Genomic DNA, 15,210 nt, shown 5'->3' on the forward strand with positions numbered 1-15,210 from the left:
ATGTCAGTGTAGAAGAGCTATTATCACACACACTCACACACACTCAAACACTCACACACACTCACCCACACACACACACACGCACACACACACACACACACGCACACACACACACATTCTCTCTCTCTTTCTCTGTCTGTCTCCATCTGTCTCTCTCGCTCTCTGAAAATATACATAAATAAAACACAGATATACATAAATAAAACAAATATATACATAAATAAAACACAGATATACATAAAACACAACCTGAACAGAAAATAGGATCATATCAATAATTCACGCCAGCCGGTGGTTATAGTTCCATATTTTCCAAATTGAGCATGAACGCAACGCTTATTAACCAGTTAACTGGATTTCCAGCAGCACGTGAACGCACCACCATGAAGCGATACGGTGTGATGATTAGTACATCATTATTATATAGTATTACCATGAATATATTAACACCATCATTATTATAGTATCATTTGTCTCATGGTTATGACATCAGAGCTCACTTTCACACTTCGTTATTCTCGGTTGAACGGGACCGGGAGAGGAGGAAGAGGAGGAGGAGGAAGAGGAGGGAGGAGGGGTTCAGGGGAGCCAGATGATGCTGTCAGCGAGAGGAGGAGGAGGAGGAGGAAGAGGAGGGTCCTGTTCGCCGGCAGCAGCAGCAGCAGCATCCCGAGAAGAAGATGCAGACCTCTGCGGGACTCTGAGCTCCTCTGAGCCGCATCACGCCGGTCGCGAACACACAAAGGGGACTATTTGACCTCTCTGGTCCTGAGAATGCTTCCCTGCTCTTCATCCGCGCAGATGGAGGGATGTGAGGAGGAGGAGCAGGAGGAGGTGCGGGACGCGCACATGCAAACGGAGGTAAAAAATAAAAAATAAAAAGCGTGTATTGTATTCTGCACGTAGAACCGGGTTGAAGGGGGTTCAGCAGGATCCGGTTCCGGGGTTCCGGGGCTCCGGTCCGGCGGGACGCCTTGAAGCCGGCCGGCTTATTGTCGAGGGGAGCCGGACCCCTCCCTAAATGTGCTGCTGCGCGCGCACGGAGGCCATCAGACATCTCACATTTCTGATCAAAGAAAGAATGAAAAACAGAAGTCACGCCGCTTAGAACATGTGTTGTGTTATTTTACAGTGAAATTATTAACACAAATTCATAGAAAATACAACAAAAAAAAGCCTCGCTGCAGGTTTCACCCCCAAACCTTTTGAAAGGAGAACGGACACTCCCTAAACCGGGACAATGCCTTGCTAGATTACCAGAGGAATTGAACACACAACCCTTTGGCTCCACCCATTTGCTCTCCGAGGACCCCTAAACCTGCAGTATAGTGCCTTGCTTCAGTCCTCGACTTCAGGGAGATGAACCTTCACACTGTTTGCTAGTGCCTTGCTCCACACACTGCCCTACGCAGAGGGAATCAAGCTAGCAACCCATGCATCGCTGTACCCGGTTACATCTAACCCTGAAAGGTGAATATGTGTCTTTAGTTCCTGGGAATTGAACCCACAACCCTAGAAGCGTGTTGATGCCTTGCTTCGGGCATTGACCTACATAAAGCAAAATGGACCACTTGGGGTTTTTCCCCATAGCATTACATTGGGATTTGAACCCCAAACCTCTTTCTGCCTTCCTCCAGTATTAGTGCTGTGCGTCTTATGAATAGGGAATGGAACCAGCAACCCAGACTTGGTTTTTAGCAGCTGAGCTCAGAGGGATTGAACCCCCGACCTTGGAAAGAAGTGTGTGAGTGCCTTGCTTGGTTGACCGACAAACAGTTAAAGACTTGATGCCTTGCTCGAGTGCCTCGCTCCATCCAAGTGTTCACTGGAGATCTGAAACCTCAACATTCACAAAGAGGGACTGGAACCAGCAACTCTGTCTTAGCTCCTGTGTTGAGCTGAAGCCACTGGGACACTGGGAATCGAATCCCCGACCATGAAGAGTGTAATGCCATCGACCTTCTGAACATCAAGAAATGATACTCATTGAATGCCTTGCTCGAGAAAGACATTCAGCAACTACGACTCCTACAATGCCTTGCCAGCTGCTCCGTGGCTACGCTAGTTAGCTCCACGAGGCCTGCGTCACCATTAAAGATGAGATGCGTGTTCCCGACCAGACGTTACATGTTCTGCATGTTTTCATGTTGATGTGTAGTCCACCGTGTCACGGAGCAGTGAAAGGAATGGAACCGGCGACCCTCCTCTCAGAGCCGATGCCTTGCTCGCTGCACGGTGAACCCGCTGAGCTCCTCAGGGAAACGTGAGCTGACAGAGCGAGAGGCTGCAGGTAGCAGAGGCCGAAAGAGGCCGAGCGCTTCCTGCAGGAGACGCTCAGCCTCCTCCGTCCTTTTTATCTGAGAAGAGACGAAACACCGTGAAGGTCATCATCAGGTCCAGCTTCTGTTCATCTCCAGGATGAAACATCATCAGGTCCAGCTTCTGTTCATCTCCAGGATGAAACATCATCAGGTCCAGCTTCTGTTCATCTCCAGGATGAAACATCATCAGGTCCAGCTTCTGTTCATCTCCAGGATGAAACATCATCAGGTCAATGGGAAAGGATAAGGCTCTAGCAGTAGTTAAGGAGACACTTGGGGGTTTGTAGACCTGGTCCAGGTTCTTAGGAAACAGGAACTCTGGTGATTTAGATTGGATTGGTTGTAAATACGATGATGTCATCATGTTAACTTCTGACGTCGTCTCGTCCTCAGTGCTGCCGACTGACGGAGGAGAGAGACGAGGCCGAGAGACAACTCAAACACATCAAGAGAGGTGAGTCCAGCGTCCGGCTGCCTCCTCCTCTTCCTCCATCTTCATCTTCATCATCTTCTTCATCATCATCACACACGCTGATCGGTTGGTTCTTTACTTTCTCAGAGTGTGAAATGTCTCAATATCTTCATGCAGCAGAGAAGTTTCTGTTCTTCTGTTCTTCTGACTCTGAAACTTTCATGAGCTCCACATGTTGAAGCTCTTGAACGGTGAGTCCTGAGGGAAGGATCTGCTTCCTGAAGCCACGAGCACGAACCACCACCTTCTGTCTGTCAATACCAAGTCAGATGATGGAAACAAACATAACTAGTAGTCTAGTTGTTTAAACCTAACTAGTAGCTTGATTATTAAAACATAACTAGTAGTCTAGTTGTTTAAACCTAACTAGTAATTGAGTTGTCTGAACATAACAAGTACTTAGTTATCTAAATCTAACTAATAGTTTAGTTGTCTTAACCTAACTAGTAGTTTAGTTGTTTTAACAACTTGAATGGATGACCGTGTTCAGTAGGAGGTTAATACTGAAAGCTAACCAGGTAAACCTAGCTTAGCATTAGCTGATCTAACTTCAATGTGTATGATTGCTTCAATTAATACATTTATTTATATTTAATGCAAAAACAAAACAAGAACAACAATAAAATATATATTATATCCTGGTCCTCGTGGCGGGTCCCGGTCCTCGTGGCGGGTCCTATTTCTCATGGCGGGTCCCGATCCTCGTGGCGGGTCCCGGTCCTCGTGGCGGGTCCTATTCCTCATGGCGGGTCCCGATACTCGTGGCGGGTCCTATTCTTCGTGGCGGGTCCAGGTCCTCGTGGCGGGTCCCAGTCCTCATGGTGGGTGCTATTCCTCGTTGCGGGTCCCGGTCCACGTGGCGGGTCCCGGTCCTCATGGCGGGTCTCGGTCCTCCTGGCGGGTCCCGGTCCTCCTGGCGGGTCCTATCCTCGTGGCAGGTCCTGGTCCTCGTGGTGGGCCCTATTCCTCGTGGCGGGTCCCGGTCCTCATGGCGGGTCCTATTTCTCGTGGTGGGTCCCCGTCCTCGTGGCGGGTCCTATTCCTCGTGGCAGGTCCTGGTCCTCGTGGTGGGTCCTATTCCTCGTGGCGGGTCCTGGTCCTCGTGGCGGGTCCTATTCCTCGTGGCGGGTCCTATCCTCGTGGCGGGTCCTATTTCTCGTGGCGGGTCCTATCCTCGTGGCAGGTCCTGGTCCTCGTGGCGGGTCCTATTCTCGTGGCGGGTCCTATCCTCGTGGCGGGTCCTATTCTCGTGGCGGGTCCTATTCTCGTGGCGGGTCCTATCCTCGTGGCGGGTCCTATTCTCGTGGCGGGTCCTATCCTCGTGGCGGGTCCTATTCTCGTGGCGGGTCCTATCCTCGTGGCGGGTCCCGCCACATGGAGCTTTTATTCACCGTCGGCTCCCAGAGAGCAGCCGCCGCTCCTGTCATGTTATCTTATGAATTATTTAAAGCTCCTCGTGAATTATTCAGCAGCAGAGAAAGGGGGAAGGATGACTGTGTGTGTGTGTGTGTGTGTGTGTGTGTGTGTATGTGTGTTTGTGTGTGTGTGTGTGTGTGTGTGTGTGTGTGTGTGTGTGTGTGTGTGTGTGTGTGTGCGTGCGTGCGTGCGTGCGTGTTGGGGGTTATTGGGTTTAGGCTTGTTTAAAGTTGAGCTCAGATTAATTGATTATTAAACAGAGAACACTCACCATCTGTGTTGCTCTGCATGAAGGGAAATGTAGTCCTCTGCACGATGGACTACAAATTGATTTAATTCACAGATTAAAGTTCAGTTTCATAGTGAACAGGAAGTTAAATAAAGCTGGAATCTAATATTTCTGTATTGATCCATGTGTGTGTGTGCGCGCGTTTGTGTGTGTGTGTGTGTGTGTTTGTGTGTGCGTGTGTGTGTGTTTGTGTGCGCATGTGTGTGTGTGTGTGTCCCTCAGTGTCTCAGATGGTGATTGAGGAGGTCAGCGTTCTGCAGACTCAGCTGGAGATCGAGAAGTCGTGCCGGGAAAATGCAGAGGCTCTGGCCACAAAGGTCACACACACACACACACACATACACACACACACACACAGACACACACACACACACACACACACATACGCACACACAAACACTCAATAATAATCAATACTGTGTGATTAGCATCATCAGGGTCCAGCTGGCTTCAGCAGTAGAGAGTGAACAGCTGAGTGCTCATATTTAAATATATATTTAATATGTATAATATAAGATAATGTAATATATGATTATATATATGTATCATTAAATATAATATACACATTAAATGGATGAATTTCAGTTCTGAGAGTTCTTACTTCACCACCATGACGCTGCTTCTGGAAGGTTCAATATTATTATTGGTAGTTTTAGTTATGTGGCCTTTGACCTCTGTGAACTTTGACCTCCAGCTGAACTGTGAGAACAGGAAGTTGAAGTACTTGAGCCTGACGTCTCGCCCGTCTCTGGACGAGCTGCTGCCCAGCATCCCCGCCTGCCTCCCTGCAGACGCTGCAGACGCTGCAGACGGGAGCCCTGACACCTTCACCCAGTACCAACAACAAGTTAAAGGTACAGTACGTAGTATTATGTACACAATGTTAAAGGTACAGTACGTAGTATTACAGTGGTAGAGGTACTCTGGCTGGTGGTGCAGTATTGTTTAATAAACACCTTGTTGTTGTTTACAGAACTCGGGCAGACCGTCAACTCTTTATTGGAGGAGAAGAAGAACTTTGTTTGTCAGATTCATGAACAGCAGCGACGGATAGAAGAGCTGACAGCACAGGTGAGGAGGACAGGACCAGTATCCTCCTCTTCTCCTCCTCTTCTCCTCCTCCTCTCTTTGACTCCTCCTCCTCTCTTTAACTCCTCTTCTCTTTGACTCTTCCTCCTCTCTTTGACTCTTCCTCCTCTCTTTGACTCTTCCTCCTCTCTTTGACTCCTTCTCCTCTCTTTGACTCCTCCTCCTCTCTTTGACTCCTCCTCCTCTCTTTAGTCCGATACAGATCGTTCTGAGATGAAGGATCTCCGTGAGTCTGTTGAGCAACAGCGCAGAACCATCAAGAGGTTCAACAGAGGTGACCGAACCTTTTATTAATCCACTGTTGTTGGAGCTGGTTGTGATGCTAAGCTAACGACGCTAACCGCGTGACCGTCTCCGCAGTCTCCATGATGGCGGCTCAGGAGTACGATGGCATGAAGGATCAGCTGGACCTGGAGCAGGACCTGAGGGAGAAGGCCGAGACCTACGCCCACGAGGTGAGGGAGGGGGAGGAGGAGAGGGGAGGGAGGGGGGAGAAGAGGAGGGGAGGGGAGGAAGAGGAAGAGAGAAGAAGAGGAGGTACATTGTACAAATTAACACACTCTTCTTCCTCCTTCTCCTCTTCTCTTCCTCCTCCTCCTCCTCCTCCTCCTCCTCCTCCTCCTCCTCCTCTTCCTCCTCCTCTTCAGATGCTGGTGAAGCAGAAGGAGGCCAACAGACAGAGCATGCTGCTCCTGCAGAGCTCTGAGCCGAGCGTCCAGCTCCTCAAAGCTCTGGAGGACGTGGCGACCGTCACCAAGACGCTGGAGGAGGAGCGTCAGCAGCACCTGCAGCAGGTAATGATGATGTCATCAGGACCAGAGCGCCTGCAGCAGGTAATGATGATGTCATGAGGAGAGGACAGAGTACCTAAACTGTGCGTGTGTGTGTGTGTGTGTGTGTGTGTGTGTGTGTGTGTGTGTGTGTGTGTGTGTGTGTGTGTGTAGGTGCACAGGCTGGAGGCCCAGCTGGAGCAGAGCTGCATGAAGAAGCAGGTGGAGTCTCTGCAGATGCAGCTGGAGCTGCTGGAGGAGGAGAAGAAGGAGTTGGAGAGCCGACTGGAGGAAGCAGAGAAGGAGAAGGAGGAGCTGCAGGCCCGAGGTGAACCACACGCGTGACATACATGACATGCATGACATGTATGACATGACACAGGTCACGTTCAGCGTCACAGCCATTAGACGTACAGACAACAGAAGGAGCCTCTGCCGCCTCCTCCTCCTCCTCCTCCTCCTCCTCCTCCTCCTCCTCCTCCTCCTCATCCTCCTCTTCCTCCTTCTTCTTCTTCTTCTTCTTCTTCTTCTTCTTCTTCTTCTTCTTCTTCTTCTTCTTCTTCTGTGGTGTCAGTGTGCTGCTCCTCCTCTGACTCGACGACACCAACCAATCGACCCATCTGCTGCAGGAGCGCTGAACCAACACACACTTTCTCCCAGCATGCAACACGGCAGCTGTCCCTTGTAAATGGGTCACATGAAGTCGGACTCCAGCCAGGAGCGATACACAGGCACAGATAGGGGGAGGAGGGAGGCGTCACTCTGCAGCAAAACCAGCAGAGAAAACAGCATGTATCTGTAGTAGCGCTGTAGTACATGCCAGTAGTGTTATTGACTCTGTTGTCTCTACTGTCTCTATTGTCTCTATTGTCTCTACTGTCTCTATGGTCTCTACTGTGTCTATGGTCTCTACTGTCTCTAACGTCTCTATTGTCTCCACAGTCCATGAGCTCCAGGAGACCCAGAAGGCTGTTGACCCGGCGGCCATCCCGGCCCCGCCTCCCCCGGAGCCCGGGCTGGCCCCGCCCCCTGGCCCTCCCCCACCGCCTCCTCCTCCTCCTCCTCCCCCACCTCCTCCTCCTCCTCTTCCTCCACCTCCTCCCCCCTCGAGGTGCAACCCCCTCAGGTGAGACGGGAGCAACATATTTCAGTGTGACATCACTTCCTGTTTCAGGAGTTTTTCTTGTGATGGAGTACTGGTGCTCGTACTTTGACTGAAGTATTTAGTTCAGTATATTGTACACAAAGTGTCGTGTTTGAGTATTAAAATGAGGCGTTACTGATGTCTCTTCTCAGCTCGTTGATCGCCATCATGAGGAAGACCTCCAAAGGCTCCAAGGCCTCGCTGAAGGCCGAGCAGCCTGCAGGTGAGTCGCCTGAGTGACAGGTAGCCTCCTCCACCTGTGATGTGGGCGTGTCTGGCCGACTGTCAACTTCCTGTCTGTGTCCAGCTGGCGAAGGCGGCGACGTGAAGGCGAAGGCGCTGAACGAAATGATGGAGAGAATCAAACATGGCGTCGTCCTGCGGCCGGTCAAGAGTCAGGAGAGCAAGGTGACGACTTCTTCTTCTTCTTCTTCTTCTTCTTCTTCTTCTTCTTCTTCTTCTTCTTCTTCTTCTTTTTTGTACTTTATGGAGGTAGATTTGTTTCTTGTGATTAAAAAAAAAAAATCCTCTCAAAAAAATGTGCTCTCAATTCAAAAAGCTTTGCTCTCAAAAAAAATCTTTGCTTGAAAAAAAATAACACATTCTCAAGAAAACGCTCTCAAAAAAAAAATCCTCTCAAAAAAAACATTCTGAAAACTAAAATTTTATCTAAAAAAAAACGCTCTGAAAACTAAAATTTGCTCTAAAAAAATGCTCTTAAAAAAAACACTCAAAAAAAAAAAACGCTCTCAAAAGAAAAAACACTTTAAAAAAAAACATCTAAAAAAACGCTCTTATAACTAAAATTTGCTCTAAAAAAATCCGTCTTAAAAAAAAAAATTTGCTCTCAAAAAAAAATGTTTCCTCTTAAAAAAATTGTTTTAAAAAAAATCACTCTTAAAAAAAAATGCTCAAAAAAAACGCTCCCAGAACTAAAATTTGCTAAAAAAAATAAATAAAAAAAATCGCTCTCAAAAAAAAATCCTGTGCTCCCAAAAAAACGCTAAAAAAAAAAAAAGTTCTAAGAAAAAACCTGTGCTCTCAATCCAAAAAGTTACAAGTTGAGTTGTGGACGTAGTGGGCGGGGCATGCACTGCTGAAGGAGTTTCTGTTGGTGTATACATTCATACATACATTTAAAATAGCGTTGACAATGTTTTTGAGAGCGCACTTTTTTTTCTTGAGAGCCAATTTCAATTTTTTTTTAAGCAATTCCATTTTTTTGACAGCAAATCTTTTTTTCGAGAGCGTTTTTTTAATTTATTTTTTAGAGCAATTTGTTTAATTGAGAGCAAATATTTGGAGATAATCTGTTCTGTGTTCTTCCTCCCAGCCGCCTCCCGCCTGTGAGGAGAAACCAGCAGAGAGCGCTATGGAGGAGCTGAAAGGCATCCTGGTAACGACTCCTCGCTGCTCTTCGATCAGCGATCAGCTCGCTGAAGTCTCTGTTAGCTCCACGGCTTTTTCTCGCTGCAGTGACGCTTGTGCTTTCCCCAGGAGACGGTGAAGGGGAACCCCGGACGAGGCTCCCAGGAGCCGGTGAAGAGGAGCCCCAGCCGAGGCTCCCAGGAGCCGGTGAAGAGGAGCCCCAGCCGAGGCTCCCAGGACGCGGGGCCGTCGCCGACGGGGAAGAAGGACAGCGAGCTGGAGGTCATCCTGAGGCGCCGCCGCAACAAGGCGGGAGAAGCTGGAGGTAACGGCGACATTAATAACTAACCAGTAAGGGAAGCTGATTTGTAGCACGTATCAACAACAAGGCCATGCTTAGTTCTGACTCTTGGAACAGGAAGTAGACCAGTCCGAGACCACCCGAGGGGTCGGGATGGTTCAAATGTTACCAGCCCTCGGACGGGATCATAGTCCCCTGGTGATGTAGTTATGTAGATGTGTGTGTCGTCTGCATAATATATTACAACACACTTTGTAGTTTTTCATAATCTGAGCCAGTGGAAGCCTGTAGATGTTGAACAGAAGAGGCTCCAGTATTGAGCCTTGGGGAACGCCACATGTCATGCTAGTCAGCTCTGATGTGTAATTAGCTACCGACAAAAAGTGTTGTCGGTACTTCAAGTAGGATTCAAACCAGTTTCGTGCTGCTCCAGAGAGTCCTGTGGCCTAAAGAGGTAGTGTTGGTTCTAGCGCCCCCTTTGGAGAATATATTATTTTTAATATATAATTCATATTTCCTTCTCCTTCCTCCAGATGAGCGAGACGGTCTCATGAGTCACCTCTCGTCCACCGACAGCCTGAACGGACCCGAGCGCACCAGCGGCGAGTCGGGTCGGGACCCCGAGGGGCCGGTGGGGCTGAGCGTCCCCTCCGACACCAGGGCCGGTCCGGAGAGACGGGGGTCGGGTCCGGGGCCCGTCGTGGCCCGGAGGAGGAGCTCAGAGGCGGGCAAGGAGCCCAGAGGAGGCTCCTGGCAGGAGAGGAGGTCCTGCAGCTCCCTGAGCGAGAAGGAGTCGCTCAGCAACGGCTGCGTCCACAGGTAGGGGCGCACCTGATGAACCGGGGCATGACCCTGAACCCTGACCCCTGACCTCACCGTCTCTTCTTCTCCACAGTGCGTCCGAGACAAACGGAGTCCAACCCGGCGACGACACCGGCGCCGGCGCCGAGTGCTGAGCGGGACGCCCGAGCAGCCCGATCCGCCATTGGCCGACGTGGGAGTGATGTCATCAGGGAGCGCTCGCGCCGTCTGTCTTTGTGGTCGGAACCAGACGGGACACGACCTTCTTCTACTTTTATATCCGCGTCCCCTGTCGGAAAAATGTCAGGGGACGATTTCCTGCGTCCTATTTCCTGAGTCCTATTCCTCGTCAAGTGAGTCTAGACGTCCCACGTTGTGAACGCACTCCCCCACCCCCCGAGCCCTCACCCCGCAATCAAACTATACAACCAGCTGAGCAAAAAACCAGTTCCATTAGCGATTAATATCTCAGAACCTGCATGTCGTCCCTCGCGTCTCAGAGGAAGGGAACAGGGAGCGTTCACCTCCAAGGAGTCGGTAAAGAGTCCTTTGAGGAAACACGAGCGTCCTCTGAAGGCGGCGTGAGGAAGTGAAGCTGCGTTCAGAACCGTAGTTTATCATGATGAGACTTTCTACTTGATGCACGAAGGACCCGTCAAACTCACTTTGAAGGGACCCGTGACGAGAGAAGAACTACCCAGAACCGGACCACCAGAGAGAAGGTCTGGACCAACACTACCACTTTAGTCCACAAGGGGGTGACAGAACCAACACTACCACTTTAGTCCACAAGGGGGTGACAGAACCAACACTACCACTTTAGTCCACAGGGGGCACTAGAACCAACAGCTAGTATCATCACCATTATCCCCTCGGGCCTCCAGTGGTCCCAGCTCCTCTTTCCTTCTGGTGACGTCCAGCTGACTGTGGTAACTTCCTGTGTTTGGTCTAAATGGAGCTCAGGTGAGTGATGAAGAGGACGAAGAGGATGAGTACTTCATGGGACAGGAAGCCGCCTTCAAAGTAAAGTAAATCCCTGCAGGAACGCGGCTCGTGTTCTCCGTCTACCTCTGAACCTTCACACGTCTTCCTCCACCTGTGAGCTCACGCTTTTGTCCCCAGTCTCTCTTATTTTGTAGGGCTGTGCCGTCTCTCTATATATTTATATATGAATATAAATATATATAAAACTTCCCTGATGCAACGTCAACAGCAGCCTTGAAGAGTATGCAATTCCATAAAAACACATTTGTGCGACGCTTTCACGCCTCTTCGTTCTTTCTGAAAATAAAACACATTTAAAAAGTACTTTTCTTTTTCTCAGTCCTGCAGCCGGCTCCCGGTTCTGACCCAGTTCACTGCTTCACATGGATTCACCCTCTCTGGCAGAGTCCGGGTGGTGATAGATATTGTGTGTGCGTGCGTGTGTGTGTGTTTGGGATAAAAAAAAAAGTGCTTTTTAAATCATGGATTTTCATTTTGGCATCACTTGAATTAAATACATGACAATGAAACAAGTGTTTGTTTCTTTATTTGAAGAATAAATCAAAAGGGGTGTTTTATAAGAAGTTATTGTGGAATATATTCAGGTTTTTGTTATTTGAGTGAAATAACAAAAACCTGAATAATCAATCAGTTTGACTATATATATATATATTATATATATATATATATATATATATATATATATATATATATATATATAATATATATATATATATATATATATATATATATATATATATATATATATATATATATATATATATATATTATTTATATACACTACTTCAATACCTGTATTCTTCTAGACTGACGGATATTTGAAGATTTGGAGTTTTTAAAGAATTTAGGAAACATCAGAGGCTCAAAAAACTGCCTCCAGAAAAGAATAATAGTTTATTAGTCCAAATAAACAAGATCTAAACAAATATTATAAATAAGAAGAAATTTTTTTTTTAAACTGTAGAGAATCCACAATAACTGAAATGTTATACATACACACAGAAAAACTATTACAAATATTATCACACATGTTCCTTATGATTCAACTTTTTTTAAAGATTGGTTAATTAAAGAATACATTTGATTTATTCTTATTCGGATTTGTTCGAATTTAAAACGCAACGTTCCTCCTCCGAACCGCCAGGCGGCGATGGCGGCCACAAACCCCCTGGTTTAAAAAAAAAGAAAGAAGAAAACTCCTCCTTCCCGCCGACACGTGACGTGACGCAGAGATCCAAGATGGCGTCGCGGTACTACCAGGAGATGCAGGAGAGCTTCAGGAGCAACAACAAGAGCCGCGAAATCCCGGCACACACGGCCAAGGTGCACTCGGTCGCGTGGAGCTGCGACGGGAGGAGACTCGCTTCCGGTTCCTTCGACAAGACCGCGAGCGTGTTCCTGCTGGAGAAGGACCGTCTGGTGAGAGGCCACGCCCCCTTTAAATTTATACCAGTGACGTCGCGCCAGACTCCATTGTCAAAAGTGTCTAAGTTTAGCTGTCGGGAGTCGCAGCAAAAGCTGCGCGAGCTGCGGGAGAAGTCGGATGGATGTTTAGTTTTATGACGTCATCACGTTCCGCACACGAGCCGAACTGAAGACGGGTTCTTGAGGGTTCAGGTTCTTGTTTTGTATCCACGTTTCCTAATGTGGTTGTTAAGAAACAAGCAATCTCTCAAAATTAAGTGTTTTCCTGACTATGTTCTCCGCTAACAAACCACGTGACCTCGTCCGGAAATGACCTTTCTTTTTTTTAATTATATTGTTTATATGACATCACATAATGCTCAATTTAACAGAACGGGTTTGTAGGGACATGTAGTTTATGTGGTAGTGAGAGGACCTTTTTGTTGTTCTTAGTTCTTTTGACAGAAAGGACATAAAACTATAAACGTTGAACATGGTACATTTGTTATACATCGGTCTCAAAGGGGGTTCAGGTTTGTGGGACTCGGGAGGACCCAGGGGGATTCGGGGGTGAACAAGGGGGACCCATGGGGAACCATACAGACCCGGGAGGACCCATGGGGACCAGGGAGGCGGACTGATGAGGAACCGGTCCGACGTGTGCGTCTCTGTCCGCAGGTGAAGGAGAACAACTACCGGGGCCACGGGGACAGCGTGGACCAGCTCTGCTGGCACCCCACCAACCCGGACCTCTTCGTCACGGCCTCCGGGGACAAGACCGTCCGCATCTGGGACGTCCGCACCACCAAGTGCATCGCCACCGTCAACACCAAAGGTGTGTGTGTGTGTGAGAGGAGGAGGAGGGGGGGAGGATGGTGAGGGACGGGCACGGAGAACAACGAGAACCGACGACGTTCTGCTCCGTTTCAGGGGAGAACATCAATATCTGCTGGAGCCCCGACGGGCAGACCATCGCCGTGGGCAACAAGGACGACGTGGTGACCTTCATCGACGCCCGGTCGCACCGCTCCAGAGCCGAGGAGCAGTTCAAGTTCGAGGTCAACGAGATCTCCTGGAACAACGACAACGACATGTTCTTCCTCACCAACGGGAATGGATGCATCAACATCCTGAGGTAGAACGCTGCTGCTGATGCTGATGCTAATGCTGCTGCTGCTAATGCTTCTTCTTCTTCTTCTTCTTCTTCTTCTTCTTCTTTTTCTTCTTCTGCTTCTGCTTCTTTTTCTTCTGCTTCTTCTTGTTATTCTTGTTCTTGTTCTTGTTCTTTTGCTTCTTCTTTTTGTTCTTTTTCTGCTGCTGCTGCTTCTTCTTCTTCTTTTGCTTCTTTTGCTTGTTCTTCTTCTTGTTCTGCTTCTTGTTCTGCTTCTGCTTCTTCTTCTCCTTCTTCTCCTTATTTTTGCTTCTTCATCTTCTGCTTCTTCCTTATATAAACGTCCTGAGATAGGAACGGTTACTCCTCCTCTTCCTTTTAACATCTTGTGAGAAGAGTTTAACTGTGTGTGTGTGTGTGTGTGTGTGTGTGTGTGTGTGTTCCAGCTACCCCGAGCTGAAGCCCATCCAGTCCATCAACGCTCATCCCTCTAACTGCATCTGCATCAAGTTCGACCCCACAGGGAAACACTTTGCTACCGGCAGCGCCGACGCGCTGGTGAGCCTGTGGAGCGTCGAGGAGCTGGTCTGCGTCCGCTGCTTCTCCAGGTGGGCGCCGCTGTACTGTAGTGTGTGTGTGTGTGTGTGTGTGTGTGTGTATTTATATACATACGTTTACATTTATAATGATTATTACAGTATGATTGTCATCCTACAAATTACTGGAGCATTGGTCCATTTGTTCATTGGTTAACTGGCCCATTGGTTAACTGGCTCATTGGTTAACTGGCTCATTGGTTAACTGGCTCATTGGTTAACTGGCTCATTGCTGCAGGTTGGACTGGCCGGTCCGGACTCTGAGCTTCAGCCACGACGGCAAGATGTTGGCTTCGGCCTCGGAGGATCATTTCATCGACATCGCCGAGGTGGAGACAGGTCAGTGAGAGGCTCCGCCTCCTGGTGACGTGACTCGAAAAGGAAAAAGTTTTAAATCTGAAGAGTCTTTTCTTTATGGGATGCGCTGCCGAGCTTCTTAGTTGTGCGCCTCCTCCCCGTGTGAGCAGGAGAGAAGCTGTGGGAGGTGCAGTGCGACTCCCCGACCTTCACCGTGGCCTGGCACCCCAAGAGACCCCTGCTGGCCTACGCCTGCGACGACAAGGAGGGCAAGTATGACAGCAACCGGGAGGCCGGCACCGTGAAGCTGTTCGGACTCCCCAACGACTCCTGACCCGGTTCCTGACCCAGTTCCTGTTCTTGTCCCTGACCCGGTCCCTTGGTCTGGTCCCCTGGTCTGGTCCCCGGTCCCTGTTCTTGTCCCTGAGAGCCGGGAAAAGGGTCTGTGTCGCTCTTCCATCAGCAGAGGGCGCCATTGTTCCTCTTTACCCTTAAACTCCTACTGCTGTAAAATATAGTTTTTTTGTAAAATATGCATGTTTTTGATATTAAAATGTGTCTTTTCATAAATATGGTTTGACTCGTGGTGGTCTGTTAAAATGAGAGTTTCACTCTGTCTCCTGATGATTTTAATGAAAGGAAGGAGACGCATCCCATAATACACACCGGCTGCCTCTGCACAGCAGCCAGCAGGTCCATCTGTTCCTCTAACGCACACATACGTACGACCTCTTCACCAGGACACGACGCTGCTCCACTGACAACAAGGAGGTTCTACTACAGACGCAGCTTCATGTTCACGTCAACGTGTTCATGTGTTCACGTC

At 48.7% G+C, this 15,210-nt stretch overlaps 2 protein-coding genes across 2 annotated transcripts; both read left to right on the plus strand.

Annotated features, from left to right (window-relative positions):
* The first annotated feature begins 606 nt into the window (after positions 1–606).
* Positions 607–11,465, plus strand: shtn3 (shootin 3). The gene is made up of 16 exons (XM_068570903.1): positions 607–861; positions 2,715–2,775; positions 4,721–4,815; positions 5,193–5,352; positions 5,472–5,569; positions 5,780–5,861; positions 5,948–6,042; positions 6,235–6,381; positions 6,532–6,685; positions 7,300–7,483; positions 7,654–7,724; positions 7,809–7,909; positions 8,835–8,897; positions 8,999–9,194; positions 9,704–9,989; positions 10,066–11,465. Exons 1-16 carry the CDS (start codon positions 775–777, stop codon positions 10,124–10,126), a joined length of 1,941 nt encoding a protein of 646 aa, XP_068427004.1. The 5' UTR covers positions 607–774; the 3' UTR covers positions 10,127–11,465.
* Positions 11,466–12,207: 742 nt separating this feature from the next.
* Positions 12,208–14,935, plus strand: thoc3 (THO complex 3). Its single transcript, XM_068570904.1, has 6 exons — positions 12,208–12,395; positions 13,059–13,215; positions 13,311–13,515; positions 13,938–14,099; positions 14,326–14,426; positions 14,555–14,935. The coding sequence occupies exons 1-6, from the start codon at positions 12,216–12,218 to the stop codon at positions 14,716–14,718; spliced, it is 969 nt and encodes a 322-aa protein (XP_068427005.1). The 5' UTR covers positions 12,208–12,215; the 3' UTR covers positions 14,719–14,935.
* Positions 14,936–15,210: the final 275 nt, after the last annotated feature.

The sequence above is a fragment of the Clinocottus analis genome, unplaced genomic scaffold (assembly GCF_023055335.1).
Source record: "Clinocottus analis isolate CAN_PGR_092001 unplaced genomic scaffold, fCliAna1.0.p SCAF_99, whole genome shotgun sequence".
Classification (NCBI taxonomy): Eukaryota; Metazoa; Chordata; class Actinopteri; order Perciformes; family Cottidae; genus Clinocottus; species Clinocottus analis.